General features: G+C 43.8%; 1 protein-coding gene across 1 annotated transcript in view; it reads left to right on the top strand.

Moving 5' to 3' along the window:
* LOC145349871 (spermatogenesis-associated serine-rich protein 2-like) overlaps positions 1-22,346 on the top strand; it is a 118,337-nt gene extending 95,991 nt beyond the window's left edge. Inside the window, exons 9-12 of the mRNA XM_080198485.1 lie at positions 9,456-9,565; positions 16,294-16,396; positions 19,693-19,889; positions 21,921-22,346. Of these exons, the coding sequence (XP_080054611.1) occupies positions 9,456-9,565; positions 16,294-16,396; positions 19,693-19,889; positions 21,921-22,328 (818 nt within the window). The 3' untranslated portion in view covers positions 22,329-22,346. The remainder of the gene's footprint in view (positions 1-9,455; positions 9,566-16,293; positions 16,397-19,692; positions 19,890-21,920) is intronic.
* The last annotated feature ends 1,366 nt before the right edge of the window (positions 22,347-23,712 follow it).

Genomic DNA, 23,712 nt, shown 5'->3' with positions numbered 1-23,712 from the left:
ATTGAATGCTGGCATCCTGAGAGAGATGTCCCATGGAGCCATTGCCACTCCCACAGAGTGATGTCTCAGTAGTGCTAGTAACCTGCAAGAGTACAGGTTCCTAGGTATCTGTCAGAGCCTTTGAGAACTGACAGCCATTGACTTGTTGGCAGAAATCTGAGCCTGCATGGATCTAATGACTGTTGCAGCCCCTTTGGAAGCTGACATGTTGGCCAACTGACACTGCAGCTGAGAGTCCAAGTGCTAGCAGGGAGCCAGCCCCCATTCCCATGCCTTCAAACTCTGATGTTTTGTGTCACTTTGGAGCCAAACTCATTCCTCCCAGCCACCCAAGATCAGAACTGAACTCAGGTCCCTGGCGCTGTGAGGCAGCAGTGCCACCCACTGTGCCACCCTTTGCATTGCGGAAGCACCGTCATACCCGTGACTCAGCACATGCAGAATCAAACACTATACAAAATTATAAAGGGCACACACTACCACTGTCTGGGCAGGAGGCTGCGTTTGAGTGACAATGCTTCTTGATCAGTGATAGGATGTTGCTCAAAGGGCTGAATTACCTACTTCTGTTCCTACTTCCTATGTTCCCAGCCTTCCTTTGAGATCAGAAGAAAGGGCGAGAAGGGAGGGAGAAAAATGGAGATCTGCGAGGTTAGAAGATGTGGTGGGGGGGCAGTGAAAAGTGAATATTTTAAAAGGCTATCATTGTAGATGTCTTCAAATAAAGAGCTTTAAAACACTTTATCGATGTTTTTCTTACGTGTAATAGATTCCTTAGGGGTGCCAGGGTGGCCCAGTGGTTAGCACTGCTGCCTCACAGTGCCAGGGACCTGGGTTCAATTCTTGGGTGATTGTGTGGAGTTTGCACATTCTCCCCATGTCTGTGTGGGTTTCCTGAAGGTGCTCTGGTTTCCTCCCACAGTCCCAAAACGTGCAGATTAGATTGGTTAGAACATAGAACATTAAAGCGCAGTACAGGCCCTTCGGCCCTCGATGTTGGGCCAACCAGTGGAACCAATCTAATGACCCTCTAATCTAAACTATTCCAATGTTATCCATATGCCTATCCACTGACCATTTGAACACCCTTAAAGTTGGCAAGTCCACAACTGCTGCAGGCAGGGCATTCCACGCCCTTACTACCCTCTGAGTAAAGAACCTACCTCTGACATCCGTCCTATAATTACCACCCCTTAATTTAAAGCTAAGTCCCCTCGTGTTAGCCATCACGTTGGCTATGCTAAATTGCCCCTCAGTGTTAGGGGGATGTCAGGGAGGATTAGTAGGGTAAATATGTGGGGTTATGGGGATAGGGTCTGGGTGGGATGGATCGATGTGCCGAATGGCCTCCTTCTGTTAGGGTTCTATTCCATTCTATACTATGAATGCAATCATGAAGGGTTTACCTGAGAACAGGCTCCCCATTTAGTCTGAGCTTTTTGCATGCTTCTTAATAAGCATGTAAGAATTAGCCCGACTGCAGTTGATCACAATGCAGCTGCTTTGTACAATGAACACAGCTTTACATCTGCATGTCATTTCATTAAGTAACATGAGAAAAATATAGTTCTCTGAAGCTGCTAATATTTAAACACATGTCAGGATGAAAGGAGGAGATCTCTCAATAATCACAACTCAAAAAATAGAGATTTTTTAAATGATAAAAAATTTTGGAAAAACAATTTTGGAAAAAGCCTGCCTATCTTCTTTGGAAGTCAGTGACAAGGCTGTCACCTGTTTAAAATTGGCACTGAGAGATTCGGAGAAACTCTTTTATGAAGTAAAAGAAATAAGTTATATTTGTACACTGTCTTTCATGACCTCAGGATATATGAAAGCACTTCACAGTTCATGAAATGTTTCTGAATTGTAGTCACTGCTCTAATTGTTAGCGCATGGAATACTTTAATATCTTTTAAGAGAACAACAATTAAACATTCAAAACAGAGGAAGATACTGGGCTACGGGAAGGCAAAAGATTTGTTTTGGACTGTTGTAGTGAAGAATTGGCACTGATAAATGACCCAATTTTTTCCTATAGTCCTGCAGAGCACAGATTAGTTATGTGGCATAGACAGCATTTCTGGCAAGTACCAAACACAAGACCAATAGAGTGGAAAGCATTGAATGTGTCTGTATCAAATGGAGAAGTTGTACAATTATGCAAAATGACATTTCAGAATGCATAGCTGGCTCGTGAGAAACAAAGGGTAAAAGAGAGGGATAAATGAACACAAAGGACATATTTGAATTGTTTGGTTTCTGCTATTATCTCTTTACTGTGACCCGGGTTCAATTCCCAGCTGGGGTCACTGTCTGCAAATTTCCACGTTCTCCCCGTGTCTGCGTGTGCTTCCTCCGGCTGCTCCAGTTTCCTCCCATGGTCTGAAAGACATGCTGATTAGGTGCATTGGCCACGCTAAACTCCCTCTCAGTGTACCTGCCGGAGTGTGGCGGCTGGGGGATTTTCACGGTAACTTCATTACATGTAAGCCCGCTTGTGACACTAATAAGTAAACTTTAAACTTTATAAATTGCCCTGATTGTAACAGAGGCTGCTTTATAATCACTTAAAGGACTTGGCAATAGATGAGAGAGTAATTTGCTATGGTCATGAGTGTGTAATCTGTTACTTGGCTATAATTCTTGCATTTTTTTGAAAAAAACATTGTAGAAATTTGGCAATTGAGGTTTTAGGGTTATGTATGAAAATGTTTAGATAATTATTCTTGAACTTATTAGCATTTTGTTCACTCCTCCCTCCCGAATACTATTTTACAAATTTTTGGGAACATGTTGCAGTCACAATGTTAAATGTGTTGGAAAAATTGGGCCAGAAGACATAAATGGACATTTGTGAAACATATGTTAGGAACCAATAGCAGGGAAAAAAAATCCTCACTCAAAATTAGATTTTTGCAATAGTCTAGCAACTGAGATAATTAGAACACACTGAGTAATTAAAATCAGATATCACAGTGAAGAATTGAAGGACAGAGTTGGGGAGAGCGGTAACTTCAAATGTGGTCAAATGACTTCTTCTCAACTTTTGGCTTTCCGTATATTCTTAAACGAACCCAGTGACCTGAACTGGATGACACGTGGATGCATTTGTAAATGTGTCCCAATTCCAGTGGTTTGCGTGCCAGCACAAGACACATCTGGTCCTTATGAACATTTGAACACTTCCCACAATGTACAGACATTCCTGCTACAGTTTTCAGCACGTAACAAACGGATACGTCTTGTAAAATGGTGTTAGTTGGGAGTCACACCATAAATGAGTTAAGAATCCAAACTAGCTTTACATGCAAAGTTTATTGTTTTTGTTAGTGCTTGTATAAATGTGCAACAGATACTGTCACCTTTGTACAATGTGTTAGCAGAATTATTTTTATCTCCCTTTCCGTACTCATCAATAATGTGATTTGATTTGATTTATTATTGTCAAATGTACTGGGATACTGTGAAAAATATTGTTTCTTGAATGCTATACAGACAAAGCATACCGTTCATAAAGTACTTAGGGGAAAAGGAACAGGATAGGGTGCAGAATGTAGTTTGCAGTTTAATTTCAAAACCATTAATGAATTTTTGACACTGGGCAGAATTTTCTCAAAGATGGGCAGAGTGGCTCTGCGGGCTGGAGAGACAGCAAGGAAGCTGCCAGCTTCAGTGGCGGATTTCCCCACATAATTGACACCAGCGGGACATCTGTATTGTTTGCCACATAGCCAAAAGCAAAATGGAGGGGCAGGTTCCACAACGTCATACAGGCAGGAAAGACCCTGATTAAACCCATCCCACTAGCAACATAGGTTTGAAAAAATGGGGGTGCCTTTTTTATGGGGCGCCCGACACCAAAAATCAAGAATAGAATCCCCCTGCCCACAAACACCAAGCTCACCCCAACTACTACCTCTCCCAAACAACAACACACCCCCACCCTCACCACAAAACACTTCCCCTGGGTAGTGCCAGGGGACAGTTCCCAGGCAGTGCCAGAGGGCAGTGCTGAGGCAGTGCCAGGGCACAGTTCCCAGGCAGTGCCAGAGGGCAGTGCTCTGCCAGTACCAGGGCACAGTTCCCAGGCAGTACCAGAGGGCAGTGCTCAGACAGTGCCAGGGGACAGTGCCCAGGCTTGACCCTCTCCCTGAGCTTAGCATCACCTGAACTCTTCTGTTTGCCAGGAACATGCTGTGGGAGATCTGCCATGACTCCTCATGCTGATATGAATGGACAATCTAACGATGGGGTGGGGTGGGGTGGGGCGATTAGCAGGCATTGAGACCTGGTAATGATGTTTAGGTGTGATCTATTGAGGACCCTGACATTTGCTGTTGGATTCCTGATATGACATTGGTGGAGGGATGGGGACAATTGCTACAGGAAGTCCCACTGGTGTCAATTACATTTCGGAATCCCCGTGGGATTTTCCATTCCCACTGCGGATACTGCCCCCTGAAAACGAGAGTGGAAAATATCCCCCACTGATGCTTTTGTTTAGAAATGAGAGAAATTCAAAACAATTAGTTGCGAATTGGATTGGATGTTGTTCCTGATATTTAATCTAGTTACAAAGAACAAAGAACAACCCAGCACGGGAAACAGGCCCTTCGGCCCAACGAGCCCGCGCTGCCGCATCACCCTACACCTATTCTACCCTGCGTGTCTACGAATGGAACCCCTAACTTAGCCAGATTCAGGGGAGAATAGTGTCAATTTGGTAAAACCAATCAGCCTAAGAGCACATCTTTGGGGTGTGGGAGGAAACCGGAGCGCCCGGAGGAAACCCACGCAACCACAGGGAGAATGCACAAACTCCCACAGACACAGGCCCAAATCCGTGTATCTGCACAGCTAGCAGATACATGGCTCCTCTCTGCATTATTCCTTCCAAAATGCATCACCTCGCATTTGTCAGGATTAAATTCCATCTGCCACCTATCTGCCCAATGCACCAACCTATCTATATCCTGTTGTATCACTTGACTTTCCACTTCAGTTCCCGCCAACCCTGCCATCTTGGTGTCATCCGCAAACTTGCTGATCACACCACCTACGCTCTCTTCCAAGTCATTTATGTATACTACAAAGAGGAGAGGTCCCAGTACTGAGCCCTGCGGCACACCACTGGTCACTGGCCTCCAGCCCGAAGAGGTCCCCTCCACAACTACCCTCTGTCTCCTATTACCCAGCCAGTTCTCAATCCACCTAGCTAGCTGACCTCGTATCCCATGTGCCTTAACCTTTTCTACCAGCCTACCATGAGGGACTTTGTCAAACGCCTTACTGAAATCCATATAGATGACATCAACGGCTCTCCCATCGTCAACCGTTTTTGTCACCTCCTCAAAGAATTCCACAAGATTCGTAAGGCAAGACCTCCCTCTAACAAAGCCATGTTGCGTATCCCTAATCAGATCGCAACGCTCCAAATGCTCATACATCCTAATCCCTAAGTATTTTTTCCATTAATTTCCCTACCACCGATGTGAAACTCACCGGTCTATAATTTCCAGGGTTATCCCTACTACCTTTTTTGAACAGCGGTACCACATTTGCTACCCTCCAGTCTTCTGGGACCTCACCTGTGTCCAATGAAGAGACAAAGATTTGCACCAGAGGCCCAGCAATTTCATCTTTCACCTCCCTAAGCAGCCTGGGATAAATACCATCAGGCCCCGGAGCTTTATCCGTCCTTACGCTACCTAAAAGCCCTAGCACTTCCTCCCTCGTAATAGTTAGGTGAATATTTCCTATGTTCCGCCAGTGGGTTCAACGGGGCTGGGGGAGGAGAGAAGAATTCAGCGGGAATCCAACTGTCGTGCTGCCGTGAATTTCCTGCAGGATCTTCTGCTGGTGCCCGTCATGGTGGATCGGGAAACTAGCTGGGTGCCGGGGTGAAACTCATTTGCATCCCGCCAAATGCTTGCAGCTGAAGGCCCATCTGGGACCTTCCCCCCTCCGCTAATTCAAATTCTGTACGATGCCGGCGACACGCTGGCACATTGCGGCGGGCTGAGGTTGCGACTCATCTGAACAATGCCTGGGGCTGCCTCTGGGTTTCAGAATGCAGGCCGCCAGCTACTCTGGATCCCAGATCACCACAGCAGTGAGTGGGGGGAAGCACATCTACAAGTGGATCTGTCAGATTTCGTGTCATGGGGTAGTCCGCCTTCCATCTTCAGTGTCTTCCTGAAGCTTTTCAGGAGATCTACCTTCTTTCTGCAACAATGGATCGGTGATGACAGACGTCTTTTCAACATGGCACCCGGATATGATGGTGGAACTCATGCCATTGTGTTTCCCCAGCTATGGAATATGGTGCAACGCCCTCAGGTGCATAATTATTGAGGTCAGAGCCAGACCATATGGCATGGTTCCTTGCTGGCCTCCATGACAGGAAATCCTTCATGTTTTTGCCTCTATCATGGGACTTAGAATTGTATTGTGTTCATAGGGTCCCTACAGTGCAGAAGGAGGCCAACAACAATCCCACACAGGCCCTATCTCACGTATGCTAATCTCCCTACACTAAGAGGCGATTCAGCATTGCCAAATCAACCTAACCGGCACATCTTTGGAGTGTGGGAGGAAACTGGAGCACCTGGAGGAAACCCATGCAGACACAGGGAGAATGTGCAAACTCCACACAGACCCGAGGCCAGAATTGAACACAGGCCCTTCGCGCTGTGAGGCAACAGTGCTTGCCACTGTGCTTTCCCTGATGGTCCCAGATGGGAGGATTCCACCCTTAATGTTCTAAATACTTAGTCAAATAACAAAATATACTTCTCTAACAGGTGGAATTCAGAAGGTATTTTGGTAAAGAATGCAAATATGAAACTATGGGATTGTTGTGTAAACCCATCTGATTCACTAATGTCTGATAGGAAAGGAATTAAGCCGTCTTTACCCAGTCTACTCTAAACATGACTCCAGACCCATAGCAGTGTGGTTCATCTTAACTAACAAGCCACTCAACAGTATCAAATTACGATGAAAATGTCAGATAAGAATAAAATAGGACTGACCACCTGGAATCAACCTAGGTACCAGATATATCAAAGCTGCATCCAGCCCCATCTGGAGATGTGCCAAAATTGGGACAGCTGTTCCACAGACTAGCTTGGCATAGTTATACTCATCAAATCATAGTCTACAGCCATTCAGCCTGACACCTCCATTACCATATCTGGCTGTGTCCTAACACTAAACCTGGCAGTGGAATGGTATTTACTGAGACTGGTTCTGGAAATCCTCAGCATTAACTCATTTCATCAGCTCAGATATGGGCAGAAACATTTCTTGCTAATTACTGTGTACTGCCCTCTGTCAGCTGATGAATCGATGCTCTCCATGTTGAGCATCATTTGGAAGATGTATTAAGGGCAGCAAAAGCCCAGATCTACACTGGGTCTGACACTTCATTGTCCACTGCCAAGTGTAGTTCAATTGTGTTGACCGAGATCCTTGCTCCAGCCAATTGATAGACACAGCGGGTGGGATTTTCCGGCTTTGCTCACTCCGAAACCGCAAAATCCCTCCTGAGGTGAACTAATCTTTGCATGTTCCTCTCCCCACACCCCACTACAATTCCCAAGGTAGAAGGGACAGGAAAATCCTCCCCCAATAACTTTATCTTTAAATCAAATCCCCCAAAACCTTAAATACTTATGACTGCTATAATGCTGATTCTCTTACACTGTATCACAAGGGAATGCTTACATTCCCCTATATATCGACTATAATAAGTTTACAAGCATAGATTTTCAACTACTGATACTTATCTAATGAACTTACAGGGACATCATCAGCCACTCGTGCTGCCTAGGCGTGGAGAGGGATCAGACTTTGTCAAACTTTTAATGTTTTCCTCTTCCTTTCTTCACAAGGCTGTTTACTAGTTTCATTTTCTAGCTGCTCAGCTGCAATAACCTCTCTGCTGACTGAGCAGGCTAAGACCTGATAGAGTCATCCAGGTTTACAGCAGGAAGCAGGCCCTTCAGCCCAACGTGTCTATGCCACCAGCTTTTACCACAAAGCTAGTCCTAACTGCCTGTATTTGGTCCATGTCCCTCTATACCTGTCTTACCCATGAAACTGTCCAAATGCCTTTTAAAAGACAAAATTGTACCTGCCTCTACTACTACCTCTGGCAGCTCATTCCAGACACTCACCAACCTGTGAGTGAAAAAATTGTCCCTCTGGACTGTTTTGTATCTCTCCCCTCTCACCTTAAACTTATGCCCTCTAATTTTAGACTCTCCTGTCTTTGGGAAAAGATGTTAACTATCTATCTTATCTAAGCCCCTCATTATCTTATAGACCTCTATAAAATCACCCCTAAGTCTCCTGCACTGCAGGGAAAAAAGTTGCAGTCTATTCAGCCTCTCCTTATAACTCAAACCATCAAGTCCCAGTAGCATCCTAGTATATCTTTTCTGCACTCTTTCTAGTTGAATAATATCCTTTCTATAATAGGGTGACCAGATCTCTACACAGTATTCCAAGTGTGGCCTTATTAATGTCTTGTACAAATTCAACAAGACGTCCCAACTCCTGTACTCAGTGTTCTGACCAATGAAACCAAACCTGAAGTACGTAACTGACATTCTGCACCTGCAGCAAGTGGGGGAAGTATCAACATGAGGCAGAAACCTCTGCTCGATGGAGAAATGCAATCCTGCTCCTGATGGTCAACAACACCACATAGATGTCACTGTTTTGGACTGCTTGATCCATTCTGAAACCATCTGTTTTAGCATGGTTGTAGTGTCACATAATACAGATACACAAAACCGTAGATCCTAGTTCTCAGAAATAAAACCAGGAAACACTGGAAATACTTGGTGGGCAGGATGTTTCGGCCATTCTCATCCCAAAACCGGAAAATCCTACCTGAGGTCAATGGACCTTTCCATGGTCCTATCCCTCCTGCGATGATCGCCATGGTGGGCAGGGTGGGAAAATTCCACCCAGTGAGTCATCTGTGGTGAAAGAATCAGAGTTAAAGTTTTCAGGTCGCGATGACCCTTCATCCATCGATGTGCCAAATAACATGATCGAGGTTGTCTTCTGTCTGAAGACAGAACTTTGCCTCCCCAGTCCTACCAACACCTCCATTGATAAATACTCATGCAACAAGTACACTGATGAGAATGAGGACAAGGACAAGTACGCACATCTAGTTGTGAAGGGTAGACATCTAAGCAACTAATGGGAAAAATCTGCTCCATGTACTTCCATCTCCAATGATGGCAGAGACCTACTTTCTCCTTCACAGGCATAAATCCTGATAGAGAAACAGCACTGACTCAATTCTAAGCATGGCAAAATAGAGTGAATTGCTGACTAGTTGTTCAGAGACACAGTATAAACCACTAACCATATACTGCTCAAAATTCAAGTGCCTTTATTAATTCATGTTATTTTTCTGTCATGTTTCTCAGTGGAGATCCTGGATGCAAGGCAGAGGAGAGCAGAGGAGCTGAAGAGATTGACAGATGTGGCCATTCAGATGTCAGAATCCCAGTTGGCTGAACTTCGAGCAGAGATTAAGGTGAGTGAGATGGACCACAAACGCAATGCTTTGCTGGAGTGCAGTGAAATACACCAGTCAGATGAGGGAGAACTTTATTCTGCAGAACAGATTTCTTCTCTGTCCCTGCCTCAGCAACCTTACTCAATGTTTTGTCGTCACTGCTCTCTTGTACATTGAGGGGTGTAACCTTCTGGACAAGTGTTTTTTACAACTGAAGAACAATAACATTTTATTTTGATCCATTGTCTCAAAAAGCATCTTGTAGGATACGGAAATACTTTAACCTAGCAGATAGTGTCATTAACAGTCCACCTCTCCTACAGCATTCTGCCATATCATAGGTTGGTGCATCTTATCTGTCGTTGGAACACAACTTTCCTTCAGCCTCATTCACAACCATCAGCAGCACAATTGCTATAGTCATGTTAATACGCTTCACACAAGAACATTTAACGCTTGTCACTGCAAAGGTATTCTAAGCACCAAGGACCTGGATTCAATTCCCAGCTTGGGTCATTGTCTGTATGGAGTTTGCACATTCTCACCATGTCCGCATGGGCTTCCTCCTTGTGTTCCAGTTTCCTCCCACACTCCGAAAGACATGCTGGTGAGATTGATTCTCCAAACTAAATTGCTCCATAGTATTAGGACGACCAGCAGGGTAATATGCGGGGTTACGGGAATAGGGCTCGGGTGGGATTGTGGTCAGTACAGACTTGATGGGCCGAATGGTCTCTTTCTGCACTGGAGGGACTCTATGATAAGAACCATTCTATTTGGGAGGCCTGATGAGTACAGACAACAGGCTGGGCAAGATTGGCTAAGTGAGGGAGAACAAATGAATTTTCTTATATTACTCAGTTTGGGTTGATGAAAACAAACATGTTTAAAACATTTGAAGTTCACAGTTCTGAAAATTGCACACCATTCCATTAGGTTTTGGGGTGCAGATTGTATAACGAATGCAGGAAACTGACCTATTTAAATTACATTGTTTGTACTGATGAAGGTGAAAGAAAATGGTGGGAGCAATGTTTAACTGTTGGTCTTCTGTTTCTTGCCTGAAAATGGGTGTCTGACCGATAAAATTCAGGAGGGCTCCATGATGTTTAATGCTTTTAAATGGGCGCCCAAAGCTTCTACACAAAATGAACATCAGGCTGTTGAAATATGAAAGTGAGGAACCTATAGTGGTTATAAGACTCACCCATGTGTTTCAATTGGAGTTTTATACATAGAAACATAGAATCATAGAAAATAGAAGCAGGAGTAGGCCATTCAGCCCTTTGAGCCTGCTCCCCCATTCATTTTGATTATGGCCGTTCATCAAATTCATTATCCTGAACCAGCCTTCCCCCCATATCCCTTGATGTCTTCAGCCCCCAAAACTATATCTAATCCCCTCTTGAAATCGCACAAAGGGCAGAATTCTCCCTAAAAATTCTAAGAGTTGAATTTGCTGGAAAATTGGAGTAATTCACATTGGCTTTTTCAGCAGGAGTTGCCCCCTGGAATATCAGTAAATTTCAGGGGGCAAGGCCTATTCTCACTGGTGAGGCTGAAACCAGCATACTGAGCAGGTCACTGCGCATGTTGATCTGTCAGTGCCGAGATCAGCAAATGCACAGTGGCCCCGTACTAATGGCCTCCCAATTGCTGCCAGCCCTGCGATCCCCACAATGCCAGCTTTCATCAGCCTGACCGCTGGCCCCCCCCCAACCATTTCCACGCTAGTTCCAACTCCCCCCTGTACTCAAATCGTGGGTCGGACCACACATTCCCCGAAAGTGGGGAGCTACTGGAGTGGAAGACTCTGGTGGAGGGGAGAGGGTGGGGAGATGCTAGCTAGCCCAGACACTCAGTCCTGGGCCCACTATTAGCATTTAAATCTCATTAAAATACGGATTTGAGTATTTACCCCGCCTCCTTCCATACTTCCAGCAGATGCCAAAATCTGGCACTAGGGAGACGATATCGTGGCGGAAACGCATGCACGAATCCCATGCATCATCCACTGCAAGATTCCCCTAGCCCTCTGTACTTAAAAATTAACACAGTGGGATGGTAGAATCACCTCCAACATTTTGGTCTCAACTACATTCTGTGGCAGTGAATTCCATACATTTACCACTCTCTGGGTGAAGAAATTTCTCCTCACCTTAGTCCTAAAAGGTTTTTCCCTTATCCTCAGTTCTGGACTCCCCCAGCATCAGGAACATTCTTTCTTAATATACCCTGTCAATTCCTATTAGAAATGATAAGTTTCAATGAGATCCCCTCGCACTCATCTAAACTTCAGTGAACATAATCCTAACCTGATTTAGTCTCTCCTCACGTGACATACTTGTCATCCCAGGAATCAGCCTGGTAAACCTTCGCTGTACTCCCTCTGTAACAAGAACATCCTTCCTCAGATAAGGACACCAAAACTGCACACAATACTCCAGGTGCGGCCTCACCAACATCCTATACAATTGCAGTAAAACATCTCTACTCCTGTACTCAAATCATGGGAAACATGTTCTCAGCAACGGTTTCCATCAAATCATGCTGCATTCCTCTATAGCATCCCTGCATGAATTATTTCCTGGACGTTGGAAACTCCATCTCTACAGCATCATTTGAAAATGTTTTTCCTGGTACATGGTCATAACCATTCATTTGGGCCGACCTATTTACTGCTAAATGAGCTTTCTTGCCAAAGCTATAAGAAGCATTGGCCTTTGCTCATTTGCAGAAATCCAAACATCCAGATATCATACATCGACAAAAGGTAGTTTCCTGCATAATTTAAATGATTACTGTCAAACAAGATCAGTTTACGTGGACGTCAGTCACCCTGATTTACAGGGACTTTTATTCAATCCTTTGTGGGAAGTGGACATCGTTGGCAAAGTTTGTTGGCTTGCAGTTAAGAGCCAATCACATTGCTGTGGGTCTGGAGTCACACGTAGGCCAGACCAGGTAAGGGTGGCAGATTTCCTTCCTCAAAAGGACATTAGTGACCCAGATAGGTTTTTACAATAATCAATGATGGTTTTTTTAGTCACAATTATTGAGATTTTCAATTCCAGACTTTTATTAATTAAATAAGCTGCCCCGACAGGATTTGAACCTGCCCCAACAGAATTAACCTTGACTGCTGGATGACTAGTCTCGCAACGTTACCACTGTGCTACAATCTGCCCTCTTCTAACAGCTGGTGTAATAGCTGAAGAATTCAGTACTGTCGTAATGAGAGGCGTAATACTTTATTGTGGCAAGGACTTACATGGTGAATAGGGTGGAAAATGGTGTGATATGGTAGCATAATGGTTATGTTACTGGGCTGGTAATCCAGAAGTCTGGACTAATGATCTGGAGACATGAGTTCAAATCCTATCACATACCCTGGGGAATTTTAATTCAATTAATAGATCTGGAAGGGTTTTCTGTTTAACATAATAGCCCACCTGGTTCAAGAACATCCTTCAGGGAAGGAGGTTTTCTGTGCCTCTCCAGTGTAACCTCTGTATGACTCCAGACATACAATCAGGCTGTTGACTTTCAATTGCCCTCTGAAATGTCCGAGCAAGTGTCTCAATTTGCAAAAAGGTCGAAGATGGATAAAAGCAAACTACTGTGAATGCTGGAAGTATGAAATAAAAACAGGAAGCGCTGGAAACCCTCAGTAGTTCTTGCAGTGAAGAGAGAAAGAGTTAATATTTTGAGTCCAATATAACTCTTCTTTGGAAGACTAAAAATAAATAAAAAGAAAACCAGATGGTGCACCTGACATCGGCCAAGACACCAGACATTTAGACACATGTACTTAGTCCAATCAATCCTGCAAAGGTTTCCTCAGTGATAACTAGGGATTTGTGCCAAAATTGGCAGAGCTGTTCCCCAGGTGAGTCAAACAGCAGGCTGATTTGGAAACATAAAGTGGAATTTCCCATACTTCTTACAGTGTCAGGCTCTGACTGAAACCTGGCTCTCCAGCTGCACGGCCGAGTCTTTAATCCAGATCTTCAGCCTCTCTGAAACAGAGTGAGTGGGTGGGGGGTTTTACCATCAGTCTGGCGTGGTGGGGCCTGATAGAACCAGCAATCCGGCTGCACAGAGATCAGGTCTCCATCTTTAAAGAGCACCCCAAACAGAACTGAAGGTCAACTCAGCGTCCCCCCCCACCAACCACCCCCACCCCACCCATGAAGGTAACACCACGTACAATCATCGGGGGCTCCCCCACTCTGCACAATCATGGGAGTATTCCCCCCTCCTTCCCCTCCACCAAATTATTGGAGGCTCTCTTTCCCCCAATTCCATCCGTGCCCACCCACCATGGCAGTATCACCAGCGTTTCCCCCCCTTTACTGCCCCGTCCCCCACCACATCCCTGCCCACTCCCATACCTGCAGGTTCCCCCCCTCAATGGTGTTGGCGTTCTTCCACCCACCCCTCTTCCCTCTCCCCACCCCACCCCCACAAGTGGTTCCCAAAGAAACCGTTCCTGGCACTGCTCCCTGATACTGCCACAGGTTGGCCAACCTGTGCCCACCCCCTACAACTCCGCATCCCCGCCCACTCCCATACCTGCAAGTTTCCCCCCTCAATGGCCTTGGCACTCTTCCACTCCCCTCCCCAACCCCACCAACAGAACCAGATATACCGAAGAACGAGGTGCCAAGCTGGTGAAGCTACAATACAGGACTACTTGCAAACTAATAAGTGGAAGCAGTTATGAACAGAGTTGAGTGAAGCCATAGCGAATGGATCAGATCAATGCTCTGCAGACCTACCACATCCAATGGCTGGTGTGGACAACTAAGCAGCTTGTGGGAGGAGGCAGCTCTGAAAATAACTCCATCTTCATTAATGTGGAAACCCAGTACATCAGTGCAAAAGACACTGTTTGCAACCACATTCAGTCAGAAGTGCAGAATGCATCATCCATCTCCATCTCTTCCTGATATCCCCAGCACTACAGATTTTTAAGATGTATTACTAGTGTCACAAGTAAGCTTATATTAACACTGCAATGAAGCTACAGTGAAAATTCCCTAGTCGCCATACTCCAGCGCCTGTTCAGGTACACTGGGGGAGAATTTAGCATAGCTAATGCACCTAACCAGCACGTCTTTCAGGCTGTGGGAGGAAACCGGAGCATCCGGAGGAAACACACACAGTAACTGGGGGAACGTGCAGACTCCGCACAGACAGGGATCCAAGCTGGGAATTGAACCAGGGTCTCAGGCGCTGTGAGGCAGCAGTGCCACCATGCTGCTGTCAGATTTCAACCTGTTGGATTCATTCTACATGGCATCAAGAAATGATTGTGTGCACTAGATACAGTAAACGCCATTGGCTCTGGCAACATCCGGGCTGCACGTTGAAGACATGTACTACAGAACCAGCCACACTTTTAGCCAAATTGTTTGAGTACAGCTTTAACAGTGGCATCTACCTCAGGTGGAAAATGACCCAGGTTTGCCTGTCCACAGGACAAATCAATTCTGCCAGTTACCATCCCATCAGGCTGCTCTCACTCATCAGCAAAAAAATGCACAGTGTCACTGTCCTGTTGTTGTGTGGCAACTACTCACCAATACCCTGCTTGTTGAGTTTGGATTCCACCTGTACCTCGTTACAGCCTTATTCCAAACATGAACAAAGGAACTGAATTCCAGAGGTAGGTCTCACGTTCGAAATCAAAGCAGTATTTGATTGATTATTTCACCAAGACACCCGAGTAAAATTGCAGCCAATGGGAATCATGGATAAACATCTCCACTGTCTGGAATCATACCTGGAATCATGAAGGAAGAAAGAAGAATTCTGCAGAGCAATGTCCTAGGCCCAGTCATCTTCAGTTGCTTGATTAGTGACATTTTCTCATTTAAAGGGCCGAAAGTGAGGATATTCACTGATGACAGTGTTTGGTTCCATTCACAACTCTTTGGATGCTGAAGAAGTCTATATCTGCATGCAGCAAGACCTGGGCAATATTCAGACTTGAGCTGTTAAGTGGCAAGTATCCTTCATGCCACACAAGTGCCTGCAATGCCCATCTCCAACAGATTCCTTCATTTGTTGCTGAATTATAATCTTGAAACTGCCTTCCTCACAGTAGTGTGTGTGTATTGCTGCAATAGACTGCAGCAGTTCACCAAAGTAGGTCCCCACCACCTTCTCAAAGGCAATTAGTGATGGGCAATAAATGCTGGTCTTGCCTGTAGCCCATCACATCACATGAAAAGCTATGCACTACAATATAGTGGCAAAAAGCTATACTGAACATTATATAGAGAAGGAAATTTATAGTGAAACACAATAAATAAAGTGTAATGCAGCTATATAGCAATGCAATGTACCTTCAGCTATACAGCACTGTACTGTGTCTGGCTACTAGACAACTCTATAACAAATGCACTTGCATCTTTTCTCTTGGGTTGAGAGCATCGCTGGCAAGGATGGAATTTATAGCCCATTCCTTGTTGCTCTGACTTTGGTAAAACTGATTGGCTTATGAGGCAACTTCCAAGCACTTTTAAGAGTTAACTACGTTGGTGTGGAACTGAGGTTACATTTATAGGGCAGGCCAGGTAAAGATGACTGGCCGCTTCTGGATTGCAGGACAGTGCTGTAGGGGAGCAAAAGGGGTGGTCAAGTTGGTTTTAAAAGGCACAGATGTTTTGAATTTTGACTTTGTGTGTTGCAAATAACAATTTTTTGACTTAAACTGCAGATTTATCTGTTTCTAACAGCAATTTGTAAGTGAACGCAAATATGATGAAGACCTAGGGAGGTCAGCACGATTCACTGGTAACATCGACAGTCTGCAAGCCCAAATCCAGTTGTTTGGAGAAGGTAAGGACACAATCTCGGGTCAACGGAGGTGATTTGATTCAATATTATTGCAGAATTGTGGGAAATAACACATTTCCACTAAGTGAGCCAATTGGACTAGAATGGAGTTAGGAGGTGAGTTACCTGCTATGGAATGAAAGAATGGGAGGATTTGACGGATATAGGTTTACAGACATTATTGAGAGTATCTTAGATTGATAATGCTGTTAGAATAAACATAATGGAACTCTGGGGCCAGAATTTTATGCTCCCCCCGGTGAGTTCTCAGATGTGATGAGGGGAGAGGTATAGGGGAATGTGTGAAATTGTACAGGTTCCTAACTACCCAGACCTGGTAGCAATTTTAAATAAGGTGAGGGGAAGCCTGCCCTTCCCCCAATTAGATCCCTTAAGTGGCCTCTTTATGGCCACTTAGGGCCTTTCTCTGCTCAGTCTCAATGGGGCTGACAGCTCGGGGATGTGGGGAGGGATGCATGAACAAACATAGCTGGATCTCAGGTGGGAAGTGGGATGGGTCCCATCAGAAGCCTCCTTCTGACTGGAGGGTGGGGGGTTGCCCTTGCATATGGACCGATAACCTCCAGACCTCCATCCCCCCCCTACCTGGCCTATCCCCCAAGATCCTGATCATCTTCCTCCTGAACGCGTAGGTATTCCCTACCCTCTCCACTCTGAAACCCTTGCTACTTAGCTATCCTACAGCTCCCAGGATTTAGTGCCAGGCAGCCCCCATCAGTGCCTTTTCTGGCCTGGAGGAACTGAAGAGCTGTTGGCCAGTCTGATTGGCTGGTAGCTCCCCAAGGTCCTGAATAAGAGCTGGAAGCCCCACCTTATGCTAATCAATGCTCATTAGGATGTAATATGGCACAGGGGCTTCTGGAGTTGGTGAGGATTGTTCTGAACCCCCATTATCCTGAAAATTCTATCATAGATCTTTATACAAGAACCATAAACTGTAAAGCTAAGAGGTATATGAAAAATTAACAAGACCTCAACTGACCGTAGTAGTGTCTGCACTATAGGAAAGATATTGAGGCTAACAGCTGCTAAAGATTCACCTGGATGTTGCATTGTATGAGAAAACACAAATCTCAAGAAAGATTTGGGAAATAATCAGTTTATTTTTAAAACAATGCAGATTACCAGGTGATATGCTTGCAGTGTTTAAGGATAGTACAGAGATTGCACTAGTCGAAGGATGTAACACAGCATCATAGATACAGCATTATGGGCTAGATTTCACAGAATGGGGCTTCAGAACCCTTTTAAAAGTGGCAGGCAGAACCCAATTCCAGTATTCCTGGCGCCATTCCCCTTCCAACAATTTTCGCTGGTGCAGGCTGCACTCCCAACTTGACTGCATTGCAATCTACAATTTTGCTGGAGTCAGGCCATCTCCTTGAAGAAATTTTGCTCATGGCACCTCAGAGGATTCGCAAGCTATACACTGGATTCTGTTCAAAAGGTCTATACCATTGGTGCAGGTCATGATGGCCTAATTATGAATACTTGGCTCCAGGACTCACTTAGCAGGTGGGAATGGAATGATTTGATAGATTGACATCTTTGTCAAGTTATAATAAGTTACTCTTTCTTTGAACTCTTTCTCCCAATGTCTCTGTGGTTAATTAGACAAGATTAACAGATGGGAATGGAGGTAAAGCTTCTGTTATTGAAACTATAATGGCCAGAATTTTACCGGCCCATCCTCCACGGGAATCGGAGCGGGCGAGGTGTAGAGTGGGGAAGGTCCGTTGACCTCAGGTGCAATTTTACAATTTCGGGTTGAGCGAGGCTGTAAAATTCCGCCCAATGATTTTGATTGACATTTTTATAGGGGTGTTAGATAGATTAGCATTGTTTTCAAAGCAAATTTTCGACTGGGTAGTTTAAGTGCATTTCAAGACATGCTTTGTTATTATTTGGCTGACTTGTCCTGGCATTCTGGGTAAGTGGGCATGGATGATGGAGGTGGTTAGTGGTGTGGGTGGGGTATGAAGAATGAGGGTTAGAGGACCTAGTAGTCCATAAAGTAACTGAGAGGAAGTCAATTCTGGCCTTTTAACCAGTCCATCTTAACATTCACCCATCCCTAAACCAACTCTGCAAGCGTTGGAATCATAGATTCTCTACCGTGCAGAAGGAGGCCATATGTCCCATGGAGTCTGCACCGACAACAAGACCACGCAGGCCCTATCCCTTTAATTCCATGTATTTAGCCTGCTAATCCCCCTGACACTAAGAGACAGTTTATCATGGCCAATCCACTTAACTGCACATCTTTGGACTGTGGGAGGAAACCAGAGCACCTAGAGGAAACACACACAGACAATATGCAAATTCCACACACAGTTACCCGAGGCTGGAATTGAACCCGGGTCCCTGCCATTGTGAGGCAGCAGTGCTAACTACTATGCCACCATGCTGCCCCATGAACCTGACTTAAACGTGCCCATGCTCTCTGGAATGAAAATATTAGGGACGGTAAAGGTCACTGTTTAGAAGGTGGGTCTGCCAAATCGGAAAATTTCTGGACTCGAGCTTCCTGCCACAATGATGAAAATCCAGCCCTTTGTTTAAGAAGTTTGGAACAGGAAGCAAGATGAACTGTTATAGATGGATCTGGGAAGTTATGAAGCTATTAGAGCTAGAGGTTGAGGCAGAAGCTAGACCAACATTCAAGGTTAAATTAGGTAGGGAGAAACAGAGAATGAAACAAGTGTGGAAAAAGGGTGGATAAATGTGATGAGGTTCCATTGTTCAAGAAAAGTGTAAACGCTGATATGGGCTGGTCTGGTCAAGTGGGGTGTTTTCTGTATGGCAACTGTTATGTATTTCTGCGGTACTTTTTTTTGTGTAATAGCAGACTACAATGGAGTGTCATTTCAGATCTTAAGGTAATAGCAGCCTGTTCTTATATAGCACCTTCAGTTACTACCGTCAGGTTAGCACTGCTGCCTCACAGCATCAGGGACCTAGGTTCGATTACCGGTTTGGGTCACTTTGTGCAGTCTGCACGTTCTCCCCATGTCTGCGTGGGTTTCCTCCTACAGTCCAAAAGGCATGCTGGTTAGGTGCATTGGCCATGCTAAATTCTCCCTCAGTGTACCCAAGTAAGTGCCCAGGCAACTAGGGGATTTTCATAGTAACTTCATTGCAGTGTTAATGTAAGCCTACTTGTGACATTAATAAATAAACTTTAAGTTGAAAACTAGGTGGTAATAATTAGATGTGATTTAGGAGATATCTAAACTTGCATCTTAACATCCTTGTTTTAAATTTTACTTTTTATACAGTTTCACATCCAAAGAATAACTACTCTACAAGATCACAGTGCATCTCCTCACTGACTCCAAAACATCTGAATCCTCAAGGCAGTTCCAGTCATGTTCCTTCACTGCCGTCCTCACTTAGTGCATTATCATCAGTTAGTCCAAAAATAATGAATCCGAGGGACAGTTTTAACATTCAGAAGGGACCTGCAGAGAGACAGGTAAGAATGGCACATTGCTGTTGTCACTGTTTTCTACCAAATGTGAAAATGTCAATATAGTGCCTGCAAGAGGTGATGGGTGACATGGTGAGCTGGCATGTTGCCTTTTACTGTCCTATTCCAGAAAGCCTATTGATGAAGGATGGATTGGAGCAACTTTCATATTTACTTACAGAGCTACACATTATTAGCATAGATTTCTGAACCAAACAAGCATAGTTTTTGTCTGTCTATTTATAGGGGTTCAAATGAATGCTCAGTTAATGCGCAGCACTTGCAAACAATTTAGTACAGTTAATGTAGGAATAATATTTAGGGCCTGAGTTGGAATCCAGCCTGTTACAATGAGATGAAAGCTTTCATAGAATCTTTACAATGCAGAAGGAGGCCATTTGGTCTATTGAGTCTGTACTGGCTCTCCCAATAGAGCATCCCACCTATGCCCTATCCCCATAACCCTATGTATTTACCCCCTCAATCCACCTAACCTGCACATGTTTGGAGTGTGAGGAAACCAAAGCATCTCCACGCAGACACGGGGAGAATGTGCAAACTCCACCCAGACAGTCACCAAAGACCAGAATTGAACCCAGGTCTATGGCACTGGAGGCAGTAGTGCTAATCACTGTACCACTGTATCGCCCAATGTAAGGGTACATTGTGAAATGACTTGAGCAGTCCCAGTATAGTTCCCAGAGCTATAACTTTTCAACACAATCCGGTACATAGTATGAACTTAGCCATCTCAATTACTGGCAGGTTAATATTTGGAAGTTATGACAATATCCTACTGGTCCTGAAATGGGGGGAAAAGTGTCTTGTTGAATCACAGAACATGGAGTTTTGCTTTCCATCTGACAATGGGATCTAGAAATTTGGGATACATGTTGTAGACATCGATCACTGCTCCTGAATGGTGCAATCCTGGGGACGACCAGTTTTGGGACCCAATGTTAGAGAGTGCTGGTTATCTTGCCTTTTTCAGGTGTGGATGCTGCTACACATCTAAATTTATTGACATTAGTGTTGAAAGTCAAAATGTATTCCAGCTTGAATATTGAGGACCACCACTCAAAAAAGTTACATCATCCAGAGCACAAGTTAGGTTCAGGTGAAACATTTCCTTTACATCTTTCCAGAATACCTAGCTATTCTTTGCACCATCTAATTATTTTTATTTAATCTAATTTCAAATTTTAATTGAAAATAGAACTGTAACTTAACAGCTAGTCACATTGTAGCACTGAGATATGAACCTCAGTACTAAATTCTGTAATCATCAACTCTGATCGTTGTGTTCATTAGAAAGAATAGGAAAATGGTAGCTATTGCCCCTGAAATTAACAAAGACCATATTGAATCCTGGGAGGTGATTTTACCATTAGCTTGGGGGGAGACAGTGATAAGTTTCTATGCTTTCAGAGCACAGAACTTTGCACATGCGCAATTGCATCCTCTGCTGCTATCAGGTAGCTTTCCAGTGATTTATGCCCGGCCCACTTCCCCTGCTGATAGTAAGTCAGGTAAGATTCAATTTTTAAGTCATCCAAAAAAGTGACGCAAATGTCTCCCATTATTACACTCGTTCAGGAGCTAGAATATTTTTGGTAAGTTTACATCCCCCTTTCCCCAGTCAACCAAAATTTTCATGAACAGAACCTATCTACAGGCAAAGAGATAGAAGGCTTGATGTTTAATGGAAGTAGGGAACTTTGGAACTGCTGCTTATTAAGCTTCAGAAAATGCTACAATGTCATGTGATGGCTTTCATTTTAATATGCAGACAGGTTAACACAACAAGTTCAAACACGAATGCTCAGTTCCACCATTAGCTCAGACTGTCTGTTGGATGGTTTCATGAAACTGGAAGAGCTATTGGATCTATTGGTTATTAGATTTACTCATTTTATATTTTGCACTTTACCATGTTTTATGAACTAAATGCCTTACCTTTATCATATGAATTAGAACTACACCTGTTTATTTTAAATCAAGCATGATAATGTTGGCCTTTGTTATCCTTTCCTGTAGAATTATCAGCGTAGCACCCCATCTGGTCAAAAACGAGGATTTTACTCTCGGATGCAAGGTCACAGGCTCAATGAAAGTAGTTTTCCTGGGAAATCAGATGATGGGAGGAACAGGAGCCGAAAGGGACGTCCCCACGATGGCAATAAAAATCAACATCAACACAGCAGGTCTAGACATCAGGGCTTCTCGTACAATACAGAAAAACCGCTATTAACAGATTCTAACTCCAATGGCACTGTACTACCGGCTGAAATCAACTCCCAATTGACAACCCCCAAGTTAGCTACCACTGTGTCTGTAGTCCTCAGTGACAGAGTTTCTCAGTATATAACATGTCCTGTAAAACCAGAGACAGCTGTTGATACCAATGTGTTGTCTATACCAAATAGAATGACCGCAGTAGCTTAATTTATTAAAGTACTTTTTTTGCAGGAGCAAGTTCTTTCATAGCTTACCTTTATGCAACTTCTGCCAGTTTAAGACTGGAAAAAAAAGATTACTTTTTATGTCTCCTTGCCTCACATCAGAAAGCTCCTGAAAATAGACATCTAAAAAAAAAGAAATTAGCATTTATTGTTGAAAATTGCAGTGTTCATTTTGGGAGGGAAGACAGGTGAGTGAAGAGGGCTTGTAAACTAATAAATGCAATCTTCAAAGTTCAATGTTTTAATGTCAAGGCCATTCATGAAAACTTTTTGATTCAGTATCATCTTCTGAAAATTACACCCTTGCATCATGTTTATCAACAACCAGTAAAGTTTGTCCTTTGCAAAAAAGGACTTTGTGGACATATTTGATTTTTAGCTAAGCTAACATGCCAAGTCACGAAGCTAGTTGACAAAGCACTATAGCAATGTATGATTTCTTGATAGGAAATGTAAGAGTTAAACATTCCAGCAATTACATTGCTTTTTTTCCAATAAAAAACCTTCTATTCTCCAGCTCACTTTATCCTAGACAAAAGTCCAGATAGCGGAAGAGCGGTTCATGCCTATTGATCCAAGACATTAATCCTGTAACAAAAGCAGAAAATGCTGGAAAATCTCAGCAAGTCTGACAGTATCTGTGGAGAGAGAATAGAATCAACGTTTTGAGTCTGGCTGACCCACCATCAGAGCTGACTTAATCCTGTAAAAGTGCTCAGTGGAAGTGAATAAATTCTTTGTTATACTTCCAAGCATCACAAACCAATAGTTCACTGGGAATGTGGTGACTGCAATAGAGTTACTGAAGTGAGGCATTCATTTCCAGTATTAGGCAAAAATTTAAATGTGCTATCAGGAAATACACCTCCATTTGAAGAGAAAGAAGGCATTCCTTCGCCAGAGTGAAATATAGCACAATACATATTATTAGACTGAATTTTGTCAGGAAATGTTCCAGGGAAACACTGTCTATGACATATACAGAAAACAGAAACAGACTTTATTATGTGCAATGTTGTGAACATTCTACTCACACCAAACTATTTTTTAGTTCATTATTTAGCTGACCCAGAATCACAGTTTAAAACTGTGGTTCGCCGGTCAGGTACTTTCTATAGTTTAACTCCTAATGTGACTTTTGGTGATAATAGATGTCAAAGCCACCATTTAGGTTGTAGCACTGGGAAAAAAGTGGCAACTTTGAATGTTAAGGGAGTATCCCCTCCCCTCATCTTAAATATCACTTTTCTATTCATAGCTTTGCACAAGAGGGTGGAAAATCAGACATGTTCTATGAATATTTTTAATCATTGTTTAAAGTAATTCTGCATCTAAAAGTATTATCTATTTCTTCAATTTCTGAAGAT

The sequence above is a fragment of the Carcharhinus amblyrhynchos genome, chromosome 11 (assembly GCF_965287045.1).
Source record: "Carcharhinus amblyrhynchos chromosome 11, sCarAmb.v2.hapA, whole genome shotgun sequence".
Classification (NCBI taxonomy): domain Eukaryota; kingdom Metazoa; phylum Chordata; class Chondrichthyes; order Carcharhiniformes; family Carcharhinidae; genus Carcharhinus; species Carcharhinus amblyrhynchos.
This window is presented reverse-complemented; position numbering and strand designations above follow the sequence as displayed.